We start from the raw sequence: 20,466 nt of genomic DNA, 5'->3' as shown, positions 1-20,466 counted from the left end.
GCAGTGCAAATTTATAAACAAACACCAAGTCTTAACTCTGTACTCTTAACTGTCCTAAATTGCAAAGAACGACCTTAGGCATTCAATTTAATAATTCCTCAATCATACTAATAAACTTAGATTAAGCTAGACAAAAAAGAAAGAAAGAAACAGTTCAATTTGCAATTTCAAATCCAACCAAGGCATGATGTTACGATCGAACAAGAAGGCCAAACCAAATAATGTGTCATAATAAAAAGAATAATAGCATAGACTAATCGATGAAAAGCAGAATTATAAAAGCATGTACAATTATATCGTGTCTTCGGAGGTTGAATACGCTCTTACCATCTTTTATTCAGCAGATGAAAAAATATATATATAACTCAATCAGCGAAGCCCTCTCCGGAACACCAATGGTCTCTATGTCAAAGAATGATGCTCTTCTTCTGCATATGTTTCATTGCTTTCTTATCACTAAGAGGAAGAAAAATATGCGATTGTTATGCCTGTTGGTGTAGTTTCTATCTAAATGCATACGGGTTGTGTGCGATATAACTAGTTCCGTATTGTAAAGTTGGCAGGAGAGGATATAAACAGTTGTAAAGCCTAAAGAGTTATGGTGTCATTAGCCTTTCTGAGTATAAAATTTGTCCATTGGCATGAATCTGAATAAATGATGGGATCTTCCGATTCTATATTGTGATTAATGCTTTGCAGCAAGTTTTTTGTAGTATCAACAAAACTTTTGGATTTTGTTAACTTCTTTAGTAAGCCATCTTAGATAGCATTTAAATCCATATCATCTAACTCCACCTTCCGTCAGGCCATCTTATAACCTTTAGATATTTGCACAAATCATATGCCAGTTGGCCCTTTATCCGCTAAACACCAATACCAACTTTTGTAGTGTCTGGAAGGAAGGAAAGCAAAGATTTGCTCACCAAATAAGTCTGCTGTTCGGCCGTTCTTTCTTGGCTTTCCTTTGATGGGGACTATATTTGCTTCATTTTCTTAAAAGTTTTTCCCCCCTTACGCAGACATCAATTTGCACCGAACACCTCTGCATTTGGAAGTGATGGCATAATGCATTTCACGAGGAAAAAGACAGGTTTGGTTATAGAATCATGCATTAAAGTTTGGTTGATGCATTCTTTACAGTTGCCTTCGCAGTTCTCTTTGCAAACACACTGTTAAGTTGTAAAAGTTGGTGGGTTTCTAAGCTGACACTATGCATTCATCCCGTGGTCATATATGGGTTCATACCTTTTACCATCGTCGTTTGAGATTCAGAAGAAATACGTAAAAAGACTGAAGTTTTAACCCCAGATTCATTGTGACTTCCTGGTGAATGTCAATCACTGATCTCAAGTTAAAAGACTCAAATCACAATCGCGGGATGCTCCTTTAATGAACGAGTACTGTTCTTTAACCATCACTAGCAAGAATCTCATTTTAAGGTTGTAATGTTGTTAAATAATAGAGTAGTCTTTGCGTATTGATCCGACCTATATTCATATATTAAACTATCTATTACTAGCAAGGTTCTTCGCAAAAGAAAATCAGATCATATAATGTTTTAATTGTCAAACGGAGCAAATATGAGGTACTTGCAAGGCGTCGAGAAAATGCTCTAGACACTGAAGAATAACGCTCGTCAAGTTTGATGAAAATTTGGGGAGGAATGAATTTTAGTAGTTTAGCGAAGAATAACTTTACACAACATAAATGCTTACGCACATCTGATTTCTTGCATATACTGTCACCGTGGGGATTTTTTTTGGGTAATCACTACACTACAGTGATTGCTCAAGGCAACACCTACCGCACCAGTGCACCTTCATTTCAAAGTTCTGCACTCTAAAATCTGATTAAGAGTCAAGAATTCGAAATGGCTATCAATATGATATCTCAATCTCATTCAGCATATTTCCATGTCTCTGTCCTTCCTTCACTACATAAACATCAATTGAAAGAGGAAAAAACCAGAACCCGCCCCCCCCCCCCCCCGGGGCTGGCCCTTCCGATAATCCTAACTGCACATGCTTACAAAATTACAACATGTATGGAGAGATACCAGTTAATGCAAATGCTTACAAAATTGCAACGTCAGTATGATCGACTGGCTGCCATTTGCAAGGTAACTAAACCCAGTAACAACCTGCGAAAGGAAAAGATGAAATGAATCCAACTTTAATGTTCACAGACGAAGTGAAAATGTAGGGGACGGCAGAACTGTAAAAAGAGAAGACTATGAATGGCTCGTCTATGCTGTTGAATAAAGCTGTCTTCATTTCAATCTTACAAAAGCTGGTAAGAACATCAAATTCCCTCTTCCCCCGCTACAAAGGGTCTATGGTCAAATATGAGTATCAAGAAATCCAAGGGATCCTATACGGAAAAGAGTTACAGCCCTTTGGACTAACTTAAAATGAAACTGACTTCCATAACGAAGACCAAAAGGGCTGGGCTAAATGTTAATACAGATAATGTCCAAGCATTTTACTGAAAAATAGGGATGCTCATTTACAGCTCCATATATGAGCAACCCCACATATGAAGATGGCGATGGGATAATTAAGCAACAATATCTGATAATGTCCTCAATAAACAATCACATACCTCTCTCTATAAAAGCAGGTTCTGATATGTTTAACCATTCCTGCAATTGAATCTGAAGAACACCATTCCACATGCAACAGTTGCTCTTCTTCATATCCATATATCTCAAGGCAAGTCAAACAGCCTGCTTCTCAATTCCAGTGTGATGGCACCAAGCTCCCACAAAATGACTTGCGCTCCTTGCGTATCCTCATAAAGCTTTTCTATAAACATTTTCTGCTACCATATCAATGACTCTCTGGCAGCCTGTAGCATTCCAGGAAGAAATCAAATATAAAATACTTGTCAAGATCTCTAATTTTTCAATGGAACAGAGGAATAATGAAGAGAGAAGAAGATAGAAGCGAATGATTAGAAGTAAAAAGATGTTTTCCACAGCCCTCACATTTCAATATAGAATAAAAGAAGCGCTGCAGATAGACGCTCAGTATTATAAATATTTCCATTTGCAATTGACAATTGCAAGTCTGGGGAGTATAAGATTTGATGCTTATGAGATGCTAAAAAAACTGCATTCCAGCATAACTGTAATCAGCATACCTCCATGGGAATTCACTTGTATCAATTCCAGCCTGATGAAGCTCATCAACATAATGCAATGCCTCACGGCACTCCTCTCGGTCATCAAAAAATTCGTTCTTGTCACCTTCTATCTGGTATGTTTCATGGCCTTTTCCAGCAACAACCTGCAGCAAGCAGACAGCAAAGTAAGAAAAATCCATAAGTTAAATGAAAACAAATTGACAGGAACAAAACAAGAACCCAGTGAAGAGTAATTTAACCGTACAAACCTTTTGTTCATCATTTGGCACAAGACACAAGATTACATCATACCCACACAGAGTGAGAATTAATCCACTAAAACTTCAAAGGCGCTAATCGCATATAGCATTATCCGTTTTGGACATTAAGGTCTATCTATCTTAAAATAGAAACAGTGTATCAAAAAAAAAAAAAAAGAAGAAACAGTGTACTCTTTCTGATTCTAATAACCAATATTGAAATCACTAAACCAGTTTTATCATCGCTGCAAACATTCTGCTTTAGATACATAATTACATGAGTTCTACATGCACAATGATATTTGTAGTTAACTGTAAATAGACAAAGGAAGCAAGGAGCTTAGTAACTTACAACCATATCACCTTCCTCACCCATAGCAACCGCACAACGTACAGCTACCCGCCTTATATCATGCAAGAAAAGTCTATGGCCATTAGGAAGAGGAGGATAATAGTCATTCTCTCCATGTTTCAGATAATCTTGCATAGTCCATCCTACTCCAGCCAACATGTCATCCAATATATCCACTGGTAAAAGTAAGATAATCATGTATCATTATCATGCACCCATACGCCTTTTTAAAAAAAAAAAAAAAAGCTGTAGGATTTGTTACTTGTACTTGATATTACCGTATGTAAGAACTGCAGAAGACCCCCATCTCCCCCTAACACCCTTCCTTCCCAGATGAAAAAAGGATCTTAATAAAAATGGCTATGGTAGATAACTTTGCTTGTAGATTGATAGATTCCATAGTGGTGTAAATACATTTCCTGCTGGAATACTTACATGGATCTTCATTCTTTGGATTATCAGACGTCAAAATAGTCACGTCACTTTTGTCTGTTGCTATCTTTGTCATAATCGGCCTCTTCCCTCTATTGCTTTCACCAGCACAACCAACAACTGAACACCACATGTTACAATGCCGATAAGCAATTAGGAACATATCTGTATATCTACATTATCACAAGAAGCAAGGGAAACATAACGCTGCAAGTGACCACAACAGATAGTCTAGAAAATGGTCAAACATGTGTTTCTAGAAGGAAGAAAGTTGAACACATAAGTATGTAGCCAAGGACATTTAAAATGTTATATACACTCAACTTATTCAAGTTCTAGATTACAACAGCAGCACAACTTTAAAACGTCTCTCAGCATCAAATGATTTTCATTTGCTCAGGCTTTTTCCCCCCTCTCACATTACCTTCAACATGCTGTTTACTAGTTCAGTAAGAGAAATTGGAAAGTGTTTAACTCATTAAAAGTTATATGAAAATTTAACTAATTGGCGTGGCCTTAATGGCAAAGCCACGCTAATTAGTGTAAATGTACACCCGACTTCCACCATATATATTTGGCAAATTTTGTGAGTCAGTCCAGCATTAGTGTAAATGTTTTAATCTGATCTTGATCTCCAAGTTGAACAAGCTATATATAACCAACTCTAATGAAAGAGCTCAGTCAAGATGGAAAAACAGCCAGAAGGGGCATTTTAATAACATACAAAGATGATACTTTCTTTCATATACCAAGTCTACAGTAAACCAGGATAAAACATAAGCAGATACGTCTGTATCTGGTTTGAGAGAAAATTCCAATAAAAGTTTGAAAGTGCAAAAGTTAGATACTCAAAATAAAAGTCAAGAAGAGCAAAACTAAAAATATATATGATACTTATATTAGAAAGACTACAATTTTGAGTATACTGCATGCAGAAGAAAATGGTGCTCCTTCTAGATTTGTATCAGCTACAAAAGAATGCAAATATTCATGTACCTGTGATAATCCTCCTAGGGTTGAGCTCCCTTACATAATCAAGGAGTCTAGACAATGCATCAGGAGTGTGAGCATAGTCCACAATCACCCCAAATGCCTGTTCCTCATCTATCAACTCACATCTACCTGGGACGGTGTCAACCTCTTCAACCCCTCTCACTATGTCTTCCAAAGGTGCACCAACTGCGATCCCAACAGCAACAGCCGCAAGAATGTTATAAATGTTATGCCTCCCAAGCAATCCAGACGAAATCTCCAATATTCCTTGAGGCGTATTAACCAATATCTGGGTCTCAAACAGAGACAACTCAAATTTTAAGGGATGGACATCAGCATTCTTATTATCCATTGCAAAAGTTACAATAGGCACATCGGGACTTCCTTGTGCAATGAAGAACGTTGCATTAGGATCATCAATATTTACAATTTTCCGATGGCGTTCAGGATCCACCATCCTTGAAAACAACTTAGCCTTGGAATTCCTATACTCCTCCTCAGTCCCATGAAAATCCAAATGATCCCTTGTCATATTTGTCAAAACTGCAATATCAAAATCGACCTCATCACACCTCCCTAACGCCAATCCATGAGATGAAGCCTCCATAACCATAGCTTCCGTCCCATTGTGCACCATTTTTGCCATCAACTTCTGTATTAAAACGGCATCAGGGGTCGTACTTGAAGAGTCCAATTTGTTATCCCCATGAACATAATACGCCACAGTACTCAACAACCCTGTCCTCAATCCCATAGCCTCATACATCCCCTTTATCAAATATGCAGTAGTAGTCTTCCCATTAGTCCCCGTTATCCCAATCACAGACATATTCTTAGACGGATACCTATAAAATGAAGCAGCCAATGAAGCAAGAACCGCACTGGTATCCTCCACTATAACCAAAGCCTTACAGCCCAACGTCTCCTCAATGTCAATCTCTTTACTCGCCACAACTGCAACAGCTCCTCTCTTATCAGCCTCGGATAAGTACAAATGTCCATCGGTGTTCCTCCCAACGCAACACACAAACAAATCACCACTCTCCACCAACCGTGAATCATGCTGAATCCCACTAATCTCCACCTCTAAATTCCCATACACCGAAACAGGCACAACTTTACTCTCATCTAATAGCTCAGCTAAACTCATTCTAAACTTAGGTTCAACAATTCTAGCCTTACTCTTACCAAATTCATCAAAATCAATATCAAACGAGGATAAATCAGAAAACTCAGCATTATTCAGTTCATTACTCGCCTCAAAATCAGACCTTTCTGAGCTCTCCTCCTCCTCTTCCTCTTCACTTCCACCAGCATCATCATCCTCTGAAATCTCAGTTAGGCCTGAAAGCTCCTTAATTTCCTCTAAATCAACTTCTTCTTCAGGCTCAAGCTCATCAATGTCAGCCTCAGTCTGGGCACCACTAACAGCCTGGGATTCGTTCTTTTTGGGATTAGGCTTTAAAAGGCCCTGTTTAACAAACTCTTTTCTTTTCAAGGCAAGAGCTTTATCAATCTCTCCGAACAAATCATCCCCCGAAGTTTCATCATTGGCAGAAATGGAGCTTTCGGGTGGGTCCTCAATTTCAGCAAGGGCGTCAACGAAAATGGACTGGTTTTTCTTGAATTCTTCTTCTTGGAGCTTTCTCGCTCGGGCAGCTTGAAGTTGAATCTGCTGGAACTTGCTGACTCCGTGCATTGAGTCTTCTGGGGCTACTGGCGGGTCATCATCTGATGGGTTTGGATAGAACTTTCCATCTGGGCCAATGGCGGAAACGGCGGAGCTTCTGCTGGTGGTGGTAGTGGTGGGGAAGGATTGTTTCAGGCAGAGGGGGAAGGGGAGTGAGTTGTGTTCGGGGATTGGGGAAGAAGAAATATGAAAGGGAGGAAGGAAGGATGGGAGGGAATGGAAGGTAAGGGGCATTTCTATGATTCTATCCGGTTGTTTTTTGAGCGTGTACTGTGTACTGTGTGGAAGAGAGGAAGCAGAACCCTGAGGTTTATACTTTATACTATTTGCTATTGCTACAGGGAGAAGAAATGATTGGGCTATAAAGGCAAATTCAAGGAAAATACGATGGCAAGTCAGAAAATACTCTTCTTAATTGTTTCGTTTTGCCAATTCAGGGAAAACAGCAAATTTGATCTGCTCTGTGATGTTAATTATTTATAACTACCTTTCTTTTTTTATCAAGAAAAAATGTAAATAAAGGTCTCAAACTTGAATTTATAACTCATACTCCCTCTTCTCGTGCCATCTTACTACAAATTCTGATCGCTTTATGTTAGGTGGAGTTGCTAGGGAGGCTCTTGGTTATTTATCAGGTATGGAATTGGATGGTAGAAGAACAAGGACAAAAATGGGAAGATAACAGCTATGAGTTTGTTTCCAATATCACCACCAAATTTGAGGCTTCTGAGGCCAACTCGAAAGACGGTGCATGCGCACAAGTCAGAAACCTGCGGGATAAAGCTTTGTTCTTGGGTCATAATTCCTCCATCTTTGTTGACCCTTCCGCAGATAAGGATATACAAGCCTAATTGCGTGCACTTCAGCGACGATAACTTCGAATGCTATTTGTATAGGCGAGCAGGAGCCATGGACATGGGCATCTATAGCCTTTCGGCTTTCGGACGGAACCACGGAATGCTATTTTGATAGCAAGGTCGCTCCGCCAACTTTGGGTTCAACCAAGCTTTTATATCAGCAATCAATGATTGATTTCTCAATTCAGCTGGTATTTACGTAGAGTGTGTGGGCAGCACATATGCATATTCGTGCATAAACCTCCATGTACTCTTGCTTTTTGCTTCATTAGTTTCTTAATTTTGGCCTTCTTTTGTTTCGCAGTAACATCAAGGAAATTAGGAGGCAAATTCTATCGGTTGCATGTTTGGCTGTTACTGCATGGTTTCAATCAAGCGCGGGTCATTACTAATTATATTGACAAGGATTAGAGCATGCATAATGCCAAACCCAAAACTTCACTTGATAAAGGAAAAACATTAATTTACCAACCAAAAAGAGCCTATCAATTTTTCTAACGGTGTCAAGTGGATACTCTTTTTTTTTTTTTTTTTTTTTTTAAATCCTATTCTATTACAAGGAGGATCGTGGCAAAGGAAAAACTCTATTTTATTACAAGGGGGGACGCCTACTGCTCCTAAGTTGCATCTATCTATTGTCTTAGGAATCAGATTTCCGACCGCCTGCTCGAGAAGAGTCGTAGAGTTCAAACTGCTCAACTCATTGATTGTTTCTCAAGTGGATATTCATTAAGATATTTAGGTCTTAGTAGCAGCTGCCCCCTTAGGTAGTTATCCCACATCGGGGCTGGAAGGGGATTTGGATGGGTTTATAAGTCTCCTGAGGAATCTCGAGAGTTGGCCGGCTTTTGAGGTTTATTCGGGATTTAGGTTTGTAAAGTCACAAAAGTCTTACAAAAGGCTTTGACAAAAAAAAATATATCTAAGTTACTATATAAATACATATACTTACTTATATTGTACTTCTATATTGCTACATTTTTTTTCAAATTAACCATACTTCTTTATTCAAAAGACTAACTGGTAATATATACTATTACAACTGATTGCATGACGTATACAAAATTTAGATTTTAAATTCAAATTTAGATTAACTCCCATGCATTCGACAGGCGAGAGTGTATATACTATAATAAGTGAATTTACATTTGAAGTGTTGCTTAGAATTTTAAATTTGTGGCCTGAATTGGTTGAAATTGTCAAATTGTTGACTCCAGGTTCTCATCTTTGCATAAACCAAGCTGCAAAAACATGTAAAAAGTAAACTAAGATCAACACGGACGCGAAGAAAGCTATAGGATTCCGATTCACCACAAAATTACAAATGAGACAGAATCTTTCAATTTCCTTGATTTCCTCTCTTTCCTTTCACTTGAAATCCCCCAAACAAATGATTTCCAAGTCTTTCCTGCCAAATCCTTTCTTCTGCCATTGCTTTCTCTGTATCCAAAGTCCAAAACGCCCTGGTAAGAGATGCTTTGCTGGTTGATTGAACCCATCATTTTCTTAGATCAGATGAGCCCAATGGACACTATCTCACCATTGGCTTGAGTATGCTTACAGCCCATTAGGCCCAAAATATTACCCCATAGAATGACTTGATCCGATATTTATTACATTATACTTTTTTTTTTAAGCATAAACAAGAGGTCTCCATATTTATTACATTATATATATTTATATATATTTTACTTTATACTTAATTACAAGTAACCAAACAAGATCAAATTAAATTGCGTTCTGCTTCCAATAATTTGACAAGCAAGGATGCAAGTGATTTTTGATGTGTTTGGATTGCAGTTTTTTAAAGAAAAATTATTACGTTTTTCGTGGACACAGTTTTCCTCGTATATATCAAATCGCTACAGTAATTTTTCTAAAAAAAAAACTCAGAAAAATACAATCCAAACAAAGCATTTCTTTTCGAAAACTCACTTGGTGGGAAACAGTTACAACGAAAGCAATAGAGATACATGCTTCAGTCAGTACCATCTTGCTATGGAAATCTGGGCATTTTCTTTTGTCAATCCAAAACTTTGTGGTCTCAAGTTGATTGCTAAAGAAAGATAAGGGCTTTTTTAAGCTACATATTACGAGCACCAGAACAGCACTAGAGATAAACTATACACATGTTGAACAGGTAAATCTACACCATTTTCCTGCATGCTCAAACAGCTGTAGTGAGGAGCAAAACAGGAACGATAAAAAGAGAAGAAAAAAAAACCCTCATGCTTAGCTAGCTTGTATCCATCATAAACCCAATACAACGCGGTTTCCAGCTTCCAAAACGAACTTATACTCCTCATTCCTAGTGGTTGAATGTAATGGCAGACAGCTGAGAGTAATTTTGTTCGACTAAAACACGTCTATATCTATATGGTATCTTCAAGCTAGGAGAGGACAGACAGCAGCATAACCAAACCACATATGAAACCCATTAAACTAATAAGCCAAATCTTTTAGGATCGGATCATACCTTTTAAGCCACATATCAATGAGGTGAGTGGATCGGATGATCTTTTAGGATGATTTTGTCCATTAGTACGTATAAGATTTTTCCAAATCTAAAATTAATATACGATTTTCTTTGTCAACATTTGAACAGACTCTGCAATGGTTGCTTGCTACCAATAATAATTAAATACGACTTCTGACATGAGTTTGGAATTAAGATGCATCGAATAAAATCGATATATGACGTAAAATTTGCGCAATTAATTTTCATTTTTTTTCCTTTGGGAAGGTGGGTGTTTTTTTGTTTTCTTCTGATTTGGAGTTACAATATAGTATGTAATGGCAGTGGTTGCCGACAAGTGTAGCAGGTAACTAAATTAATTGTAATGGCCAACTAGCTAGTCCTGCAAGCTATACGTCAAATCCAAATCAAGCAAAGCATTAAAAAAAAAAAAAATCAAATAATTCATATTTAGTTTTCTCTGAAAAATTAGAGACTTCGACGCAGAATCATCATCATCATTTCGTCGTACTAGCATTCAATCTTTCTTTTTCTAAAAAAAAAAAAAAAAAAAAAAAAAAGTTTATCCGGTTACATCTAAAAATTTACTCCATTATCCTTTTATTTGAGGGAGAAGGAGCCTCTACAATTACTAGTAATGATTTTTTTTTTTTTTAGATTTTGTTTAAGTGTAAGTAGAAGGTCTCGAACCCTGAATCTCTCACTTACACGTCCTCGTCCCTGTTACTGATCAGCCCATCCCTTCCTCCTAATAATGATTAATTATTTTTCCATTTGAATTTGACCGCCTATTTTTGGTGTCGTCTTGGATATATTAAATTATTCATTTACGTACTAAAACATTACTACATTCATACATGTTCTGATGTTTAATTTTCATCTAATGAACCATATGATGTTACAACATTTGTCACCCCCCCAAGTGTCCATTATCAGTATCCCATTTGCAAACGAAAAACATAATCCGCAGGCAAAAATAGTGAAATACTCAGTCAAAACAAAGACGAGAGCCCAAAAAAAAAAAAGGTTACATGAGTCTGATAAAACATACTCAAGCGGTTTCAAACGCTCGACAAGAGAATCCAACAGTAATAAATGTACACGGGTTGGTGAGCTGTGGTCCCTGGTGAAAATTTGTTGGATTTGGTTTCGTAGTCCACAGTGGCCGGCAGCCGTGCGTGACCGTGCATGGCTGGGCGGCAACGTATGCAAGTGAAGCAGCAATAGGTGGTGCTGAGGGGAATCCTATGACTTTTTATCCTTGTTTTGGTACTAGAAAGAATGCAATTATGTTTTCCAGACCACAAGGTTTAGGCAGATGGTGAGCGTTCTGTTGGATGGCAAAAACTTGCACGTTATTACTTGCTTTGGATCTACTGTGCATCAATGCCTTGAGCTAGTAGTGTTGAATCGGCTGAGGTAAAGATGATAAATCCCATTATTCTTTGCCTTCAGATTTCTCGAATTTGTTGATGCTGAAAGTTAATCAATGGATTATTTTTACCTTATTTACACACATTGGCTTGCTTGCATTATCAGCACATTTTTCAATCATCTTTTTATTTCACACATATCACATAAAAAAAAAAATTTTACAGTAGTATTTTTTCATAAAATTATTTCAAATAATTTACTATCCAAACACAAATGTAATTCATCATCGGTGATGAATACCCGTTTTGCTCTCTTTTAGATGTTCATATATCTTGAGTTGAGTTGACTTTCGATATTGATTTCTTGATTTTTAGTACTATTATTCAGCACTTTTGCCTTACTACTTTTTTTTTTTTTTTCTTGATTTCGAATGAGTTAATTAACGAACGACAAGTTCTGACAATTAGAGGTTTCGTTTGATAATTATGCTATTTACAGTAAGAAACACGGCACTCGTGTACAGTGATGCATGGTTGGTGAAGATAAATCACTTGAAATCAGGAGGGTAAAAAAAAAAAGAGAGAGAAAAAAATCGTGCCAAATATTTCAACCATTTTCAGAGAGGCACAAAAGTTAACCAATTTGGCAGTAACTTAAAGTAATGTGTCAGTTTTACAGGGAGAGAAGTACGAAACGATGCAAGTCACGGACCAATTGGTACTTACTCGCAATGATGACTGGTTTGTCTGCAAGCAAAGAAGAGCCAAAGTACCATCTAAGATACCATTTCTAGATTTGGTTGAGGTCCTACTGGTAATAAACACACCACCTTTTTGTCATTTTCTGTCATTCCAGCTTAGATTTATTAATCACAATTTCAATATCATAAATTCTACTAATCACTACTAATTTTGGTCAAGATGGATGGGTGGAACTAGACGTATAAAAATTAAAGTACTAAAATACATGTTGCATGAATGCTCCTTTTCTTCTCAGTTGTCCCATTAATTGTTGATAGAGAAGGAGCACAAATGATTATGAGAAAACCAGTGACCAAATCTTCCTAGTTTTCAATGCCTGTCAGGGGCTGGTGGTTGAGAATGGAGACCTAAGAAAATCAAATATTGGATTTGTGTCAGGCCTCAGCGGTCAATGTCATGACAAATAAATAATATTATTGTTTGTTAATATATGACTAATTATTTATTATGAATACATGAAACACTTCTCCCCTTCTTCCGCGGCCTTCTTCCCCGCCGCTCTCTGTCTCTTACTTTTCTTCTTACGTTTACATTCGTCTGGACCTCAATACCTGCCGAGGAAGAAGAAGACAGCAGTTCCAGACACCCCATTTTTCTCCAGGCTTTCCTGCTAAGTTTCTGGTATCTATTTCGAGAACTTTTTTCCCACAAGCAACAGTCAAATACTGAATGCTTAAGGCTTATTTTTACTACATCTTACAAGTTAGCTTCCTACTTATTGTTAAATTCTTCAAGAAAAAGAAATTTGATGAAAATCTTACAAGCCAAATCATCTTGATCGGATGGATATTAAGCTTAGCCTATTTACTTACAATAGCTGCCTCATAGTGGATCAGAGTGTTATGGAGTAGCAGCAATTGGTTTAAAATGCTGCATGTTTGTGGGAAAAAGCAGTAGTGATTGGTACATTTTTCCTTAATGATTTTTTATTGCAATTTCCAGGTTGCTGTTTCGACTCTCTGGATACATGGATGGTTTTGAACAAAGTAGGATTCTTTGTTGAAGCTGCTGGTGATTAATGATGGAAATTGGATCACCAAGACTACCTCTGCCGAAAGGGAAGTACCGATGGAGCTGCATATGGGGTTTGGTTGATATGTTTGATTTTCGGACCGGACGGACCCATCAGAAGCGGCTGTCAAACGGGAAGACAAGGCACAAACATGGTATTGGCAACAATTCTTCTGTTGTTGTTCACTAATTTTATGAGGGAAATGTAGTTACCATGTAAACTATTCAACCTGGGGTTCATGACATTTCAATTGGAATGCAAAATATTGCAGACTTTGGTGTTATCCTCACGGCCTAAAAGAAGCTCTTTAGCAACATGTTTGTCATATAGAGAGTTCTTTCACTTTCAAGCATCCTCATTTCAAGTATTGCAGTTACAGTATGTGAACTGATGCTTTTCTTTAACAATGGGATCAGTTAATGAATTTTCCCAGTTAAAATACTTTTTTTTCTAGCTTTGAAACATATGCCAGTGTGAAAGAACCTAGTAAAGTGAAGCCCCTCCTCCCCACCCCGCACAGACTCTCCATAAGGCTGTAAATTGGACTGGAGGATACCTGGTTTCGAGAATTGGATACTGAAGTTTGACTTAAATTGAGCACCAAGGCCTGGCACTATATTTACTGGATTAGAGCAGACATATGTTTCCAATCATTGAAAGTTCTCTGTCTTTGCTTGCTGCAGATGCACAGCATTCGAGGAAGGTTGATACCCTAGCTGACTTCTGTGAAAAGTGCCAAGGCATTGAAGTAAGTACATATAATTTTATGTCAGAATACACAAAATTTTATTTTGGTGTTTCTGTTCTCTTGGGGAAAATGGTTTGGATTCTTTGGAGCAGTTGAAGCGTTTATGAGAAGATTATGCAGAAAAGTTTTGCACTTGAGATCTTCTCATTGTTCAACATATGTCAATTTGTCTGTAGGCTGAAACTCATAATTTTTGAAAACGTTCAATTCGCTTCAGGATGGAGCAGGCTTGGGAAACCATGCTGTTGATGCCTATAAGACCAAGGTAAAGGATACCGTGCAAGAAGAATTTCCAACCGAAAAGCAAATACAGAAACTACTAAAAGCTATGAAACAGCACCAGGGAAAATCAGATTTAGCAGATAATCACAAGGCAAGCAAAAGCTTAAAGAAAGCTTCCCAGATGCTGGCAAATCACAGGAAAGAGAGAGACCACGAGGGGCATCATCCGTGTTCATGTTCAGATGAACTATCTTTAGACAATCACAAATTTGCAGCAATGTTAGAAGAAATCTTCAGTCAGATTCATCAAGATGGAAGATTTAACGGAGACATCCACAGAAGTCTTATTCCTTCAAGGTTCAAGCAGCTTGATGAGATCAATGTGCAGCTTCTTCAGATGAGCGCAAAGGCATTCATCGATCAGATTTATATAAAGCGGAGATATACGAGTAAAGATGCCGTCAGCAGTAAATCTGAACCATTCTCAGATGCTTCAGAAATTTTGCACGTAAACAGGGATTTATTCCTGAAACTTCTCCAAGATCCTAATTCTCTGTTGGTGAAACATATCCAGAAATTGCAGTTTCCACCAAGGGAGAAAAAAGGAATCAACTCATCTCCTAGTTCCCAGTCTTCAGAATGTCAGAGTAGTGGAACAAGCGATTATGAAGATTCCCTTTCTACCATGAGTATACAAAAGAGGAATGCGAACAAACTTCTGTGGCAAAAACTTAAGCAACGATATGGATTTTCATCGAAGAGAAGTACCAGTTCTGCTTCAAATGCGATTGTAGTTCTGAAGCCAGGATCAAATGGCAGGAAGATGCCTGAGAATGTGTCTTGTCATTGCTCATCTCTGCAGTCTCACCACAGTTTGAAAAATAAACGGGAAAATAGCAAATCCACATACTTTTCCCTCAAAGAGATTAAGAGAAAATTGAAAGGAGTGGGAGGAGAAAGCGAGAGAGAGCAGCGTTCAATATCATTGGGAGATGGTCTAAATCAACTTTATAGAAACAAAAATTCCTTGAAATATGTTGAAAACGGGATCAGTCCCATTATTTCAAAAGGAGAATCTAGATCTGTCAATGATGCCAAGAGGATGGGCAAGCAACCAAAACCAAAGGGTTTGATATCACACAAGGGACCTGAAATTGATTTCAAGAATGTCTCTGAGTGCAACTCCTCAACCACAAGCTGCTCCAACCAACAGTCAGATATATTCATAGAAGCAAAACGACACCTTTCTGAAAGGTTCAGAAATTTGAATTTGGCTGAGACCCTACCCAGAAAACAGACCCCCAGAACGTTGCAGATGATTCTCTCTTTGCCTGATCATGACTACTTGTTCACTCGTAGTCCCAAGAGGGACACAAGTGCTTCTGCTTCAATGCTGATGAGATTTTTTCCGTACAGTGACATTGAGAAAGGAAAGGGAGTGAGCTGGCCAAGCCCTCAGAAGCATAATGAAGAAGTTCAACTATCTGCTGATTCTGGATCAGATGATCAGATGAAAACTTTTGAAATTAGTCCTAATATCCCAGAAAAGATTAGTGATGACATTGAAGGTCGGGAAAACATCTGTGCTACTGGAGATGACCTTAAACCTACTGGTAATTAAACTGATGCTTGCTTTCCGTTTAGTGTAGTGCTGTTTTAAACAGTTGAAATGGTTTTGCAGGTTGCATGAACGATACTGAGGAAAATGAAAGCCTGCTACCTGGGAATATGAACATTTTGGAAGTGCCATGTGAACGAGACAAGGTTGATCGTACCTGCTGTGGACCAAGCACTGAATCAACCAAATTGTTATACGACAATGGCTACAAGTCCTCAAGTTTGGTGAGTTTCCATTTCCTCTTATTTGTGTAAGCCGTTTGATTTCTAATCTCCTTAAATAGTTAGATATTTTCTCTCTTCTTCTTTTTCTCGTTTCTGCTGCTTATTACCGCAGATTTTGTTTGACATACACGGTCATTTTTTTCCCCTTTTCAGGCTGATTCTTCAGAGGATCATCACCACAGATCTTTATTAAGACCTGCTTCCAGTCCTTTAGACATATCTGCACTCGAAATTGTGGACGCTTGTAAATACAGAGAAGGTCATCCGAGTCCAGTTTCTGTCCTAGACCCATTTTCCTCTGAAGATGCCAATAGTCCTACAAGCACTACAGCTAAGCAAGGTAGGTCTCAGTCAAACCAAATTTTGCATTTTTTTTAGCGAGAAACTATCAGCTAAATATTATCATGACCATCTGCAGATGAATCACAATTGCAACCACGTCGTATTGATTTTCATGATCATTTGCAAGTCGAATCCCTTGAAGACGACCCTAAGGTCGATATTCCTGCAAGCACGGATGAAGAGGAATATATGTCAGCCTGTATAAGGGCCGTTATGCAAGCTTCAAATTTCGATTTTGAAGAGCTATCAGCATTTAGTCCTTGTCTTCCACATGTTCTAAACAATCTATACTCAGCCGATAGTGTGGGATTATTTCGAGTCGAGGCAAACTGTGAACTCAATCTCCTACTTGACTGCATTCACGAAGTCCTCTTAGGTATATATTCCTGCTACTTTGGATGCTCCCCTTGGTTATCACTTCTCAAACCAAATATCAGGCCTGCTCCGCTTGAAGCAAACGTGATTGAAGAAGTAGTGAAAGAAGTCAATTGCTACATATCTCCAAAGCTGGGACAACCAACACTGGATCAGCTTGTAGGAATGGATATGGCGAAGTTTGGGTTATGGTTTGAACTTCGTCCTGATGCAGAAGATATTGCGATCCAGATTGCAGAAGATGTTCTACAAGAATCAATGATGGATACAATTCTTGAACTGCAAATTTGAAGTTCATGTTGCTTTTTCTTCTTTACTGCTGTATCTTCTTTGGCTCCTATTTCCCTCCATTCTTCTAATTACATTTCATAAGATATACGTGCTCTTGCTTAGCACAAAGTACAAAATTAAAGAAAAAAAAAAAAGGATTTACAGTAGTGCTTGGCTTAATTTCACCAAGTTGTTTTATAATCCAATTCAGCACTTAAATTCAGTAATTTCATTTAAGGAATTGCTGTCCTTCCCCTATCTGTCTTTTTCGATGTGGTAAGCAAAATGAATCTGCTACACACTTGTTTCTGGAGTGCAATTATCAGTTAGAATTTGGAGAGCTTCCCGGCTATGTTTTGACTTTGAAGCTGGTACACCAGTTTCCTTAGCTGTATGGGCTATGTTTTGACTTTGAAGCTGGTACGGCAGTTTCCTTGGCTATGTTTTGACTTTGAAGCTGGTACAGCAGTTTCCTTAGCTGTATGGGCTGGCTGCAGGGATGGATCAAAGATGCTCCTGATGACAATGACATTATGTTGTCTATCTATATTTTGTGGAATATATGGCTAGCACGAAATAAATTCGTGTGGGAGGGCAGAGATTTTAATTTGGAAAAATTACTGAATGCAATGGATGCAATGTATCAAGTGAAGCTACCGTGGCAAGAGGAAAACAACTATCAATGTTCTCCAGAACCACATCATCAGAGAAGCAAGTCATTACTTGGGAGCTATCATTCCATGAAGGGGATGCAATTTATCAACCTACCCAAGTGAAAGCCTTTATAGATGGTTCCTTCGCTCAACATCTTGAAAACATGCAAAGACCTCAAACTCTAGAAAAGTTCAAGCATTGACACCTTTGCAAACTGAGGCGCTGGCCTACTTACATGCTCTCAGATATCTTCCTAACTATTATTCCCTGCAATTCTGTTGATATTAAAACTCACTGCCTTTTGTTATTGCAATATATTGAGGATCCGGCCCAACAGGTGCGGGCTATTGTGAAAGACATCTTATGTTTATATGTAGTTGTTTGTCTTTTGTTCGAATAGTCAAGGTTTGTAGGAAGACAGTAGCTATAGCTCATGCTTTAGCCAATGTAATCAGAGGCAAGTTTATTTTCTTCTCATAATTGCTCTGTTTGGATCTAGGAGTTTTTCAAAAACTAGTTTTTTAAATACTGTAAAAATTTTTAAAAAGTACTTTAAAATGTAACCTAAAAAGTAGTCTAAATTTTTTTTAATATTTAAAAAATATCCCAAAATATATTTTAAAAACTCTACTACTCTTAAATATTTCAAAATATTTTCTAAAAATATCTCAAAATATACTTTAAAAACTCTGCTACAGTAAAATTTTTCAAAAACATTGACAGGTGTCGAACCTGTGTAATAATAATAATGAAACCTAACTACTACAAAAAATAATCAATAATCAATTCTAAGTACTGAAACAAGGACTCTAGGTGTGTGCAATGTGTTACTTGATTTACTGTTCCCGATGAGTTTGCTTGATCCGATATACCAGAATTAATTATCTGACTAAATTCACTTACTAGTAGACAGTGACAAGCAGGGTTGTCTCCTCAAGGATTGGAGAAAAATTTGTTTCCTTTTAAGTCAAGATAAATGGGAGATTTTAGGATTAAATGTTAATGAACTAAATAAATCAAATGCGAAAAATAATTAATTGACAGAAATACTTGGGAAAACTTTAACCAAGAGTACACTTCAGAAATGGTTCATGCACTGATCATCAATTCACATAAAATTCCAGCATTTATTAATAGATTAGTTATAGATGTCATACACGCGATAAACAACCAGTTTTTTCTTATTTTTTCGATAGTCAAAGTATAACCGTTGACTATTTCTCTATCCTGAAAACAATTTTAGGTACGACCGTAGAATTTAATTTCTAAATTGCATTAAGGTTTAAAAAAGTCCAATCTTAACTAACAAACACGCTACGAGTGTTTGTTTAAATTAGATCATATATTCCCCTGATATAAGTTCAATTATGCCAGTTGTTATCGGGACAGAGGTAATCGAATAATTATGGATCCAACTATCCCTAATTAGCAAAACAACCTATGCGAATAATTAAATATTGTGCACTATTCAATCATACACAAAAGCTATAACAATTAAAAGCAGAAAATATATAAATACCAATAAATGAAGAAAGTAATTAAAATAATTTAAATTTTACAATATTTACCAAACCAAATTTTCAATTATTCCCTTGACTAAAATTAGAGAGTTAGTTCTCTATTAACGGAGAATCAGCCATGCGTAGAAAATTGGAAAAAATCGCTAAATTGGTTCTCTCAATTTCAATCAACCAGCGAAAGAAAAACAAGACAAATTGTTGCTGTCTATTGTTCCTAACCACAAGCATACGAGAGAGAGTTTTAAGGTTCTCTACTTCAATTCGGTCAAAACTAAGAAAAAGGAATTCACAAGTCCACAATTGCGGCTACTCTCTATTAGTTTCTTCCTAATGGTTTTCCAAAGCCAAAAACAAATGTCAAAAGCAAGCCTTGGGAAAGTATAATTCTCCTTTTTCGTTGGTAGCCACCCAAAAATAAAGGAACTGATTTCCTTTTCATCGGTCAAACTAGGGATAGTTACGGTCGGATATTCGCCCCTAATAAGATTTAGTTGATCCAATCCTAAAATATCGAATCGGTCATTTTACGATTCTAATTCACTTCAAATATTTTCGGGTACCCGAAAAAAAAGGATGGATCATAGGGTACCCCTCTAAAAAAAATATTTTTTAATAAACAAATATTTTTCACTTAATATCAATATATTTTCCAATAAAAAAATATGCTTTCCAATTAACATTGGTAAAGATATTATAATCAAAATCCATACATCACCATTCTCACATTTCATCCAATAATCAAATCGATTTAATAAATTTAGTACATATATATTAGAATTATAATATATAATAGATAAAATGAAATTTTATGATAATTTTGAGTACATCACTATTCTCACGTATTTCATTCTTTTACAATATAACAAACATAAGGATAATAAGTATATGGCAACTTTTTCAACTTTTTCAAATATGACAAATACAAGGATAAAACGAAGGCAACTTTTTCAACTTTTCCAAATATGACAAACACAAGGATAAAACGAAGTTTTATGATAATTTTGAGCACATTACTATTCTCACGCATTTCATCCTTTTAAAACATAATAAACACAAGAATAATAAATATATGACAACTTTTCCAACTTCCTTAAGAATATTATGGTACAAGATTGTATCCAAAATGAGTCTATTGTGGAATCAAGTCCGGAAAAGAATTAAAC

At 37.0% G+C, this 20,466-nt stretch overlaps 2 protein-coding genes across 2 annotated transcripts; one reads left to right on the top strand and one right to left on the bottom strand.

The window, feature by feature from the left end:
• Positions 1-1,864: 1,864 nt before the first annotated feature.
• Positions 1,865-7,181, bottom strand: LOC113705059 (UDP-N-acetylmuramoyl-L-alanyl-D-glutamate--2,6-diaminopimelate ligase MurE homolog, chloroplastic). The gene is made up of 6 exons (XM_027226928.2): positions 5,164-7,181; positions 4,171-4,287; positions 3,736-3,911; positions 3,142-3,287; positions 2,602-2,847; positions 1,865-2,140 (listed from the first exon to the last, which is right to left on the bottom strand). The coding sequence occupies exons 1-5, from the start codon at positions 7,082-7,084 to the stop codon at positions 2,829-2,831; spliced, it is 2,379 nt and encodes a 792-aa protein (XP_027082729.2). The 5' UTR covers positions 7,085-7,181; the 3' UTR covers positions 1,865-2,140; positions 2,602-2,828.
• A 5,416-nt stretch (positions 7,182-12,597) lies between these two features.
• Positions 12,598-17,387, top strand: LOC113703277 (uncharacterized). Its single transcript, XM_027224586.2, has 7 exons — positions 12,598-12,939; positions 13,261-13,484; positions 14,014-14,078; positions 14,296-15,913; positions 15,982-16,142; positions 16,296-16,482; positions 16,561-17,387. Exons 2-7 carry the CDS (start codon positions 13,337-13,339, stop codon positions 17,148-17,150), a joined length of 2,769 nt encoding a protein of 922 aa, XP_027080387.2. The 5' UTR covers positions 12,598-12,939; positions 13,261-13,336; the 3' UTR covers positions 17,151-17,387.
• Positions 17,388-20,466: the final 3,079 nt, after the last annotated feature.

This window comes from Coffea arabica, chromosome 8c (genome assembly GCF_036785885.1).
Source record: "Coffea arabica cultivar ET-39 chromosome 8c, Coffea Arabica ET-39 HiFi, whole genome shotgun sequence".
Taxonomy (NCBI): Eukaryota; Viridiplantae; Streptophyta; class Magnoliopsida; order Gentianales; family Rubiaceae; genus Coffea; species Coffea arabica.
Note: the sequence above shows the minus strand (reverse complement) of the source record. Positions and strands in the feature narration are given on the sequence as shown.

Coding starts and splice junctions, on each gene's coding strand:
- LOC113703277 (XM_027224586.2), top strand. CDS start 13,337: ATGATGGAAATTGGATCACCAAGACTACCTCTGCCGAAAGGGAAGTAC. Junction 13,485..14,013: donor GAAGACAAGGCACAAACATG/GTATTGGCAACA, acceptor TGCTTGCTGCAG/ATGCACAGCATTCGAGGAAG. Junction 16,483..16,560: donor AAGCACTACAGCTAAGCAAG/GTAGGTCTCAGT, acceptor GACCATCTGCAG/ATGAATCACAATTGCAACCA.
- LOC113705059 (XM_027226928.2), bottom strand. CDS start 7,084: ATGCCCCTTACCTTCCATTCCCTCCCATCCTTCCTTCCTCCCTTTCAT. Junction 3,912..4,170: donor TCCAAAGAATGAAGATCCAT/GTAAGTATTCCA, acceptor TACTTTTACCAG/TGGATATATTGGATGACATG. Junction 3,288..3,735: donor GTGAGGAAGGTGATATGGTT/GTAAGTTACTAA, acceptor TGCTTGCTGCAG/GTTGTTGCTGGAAAAGGCCA.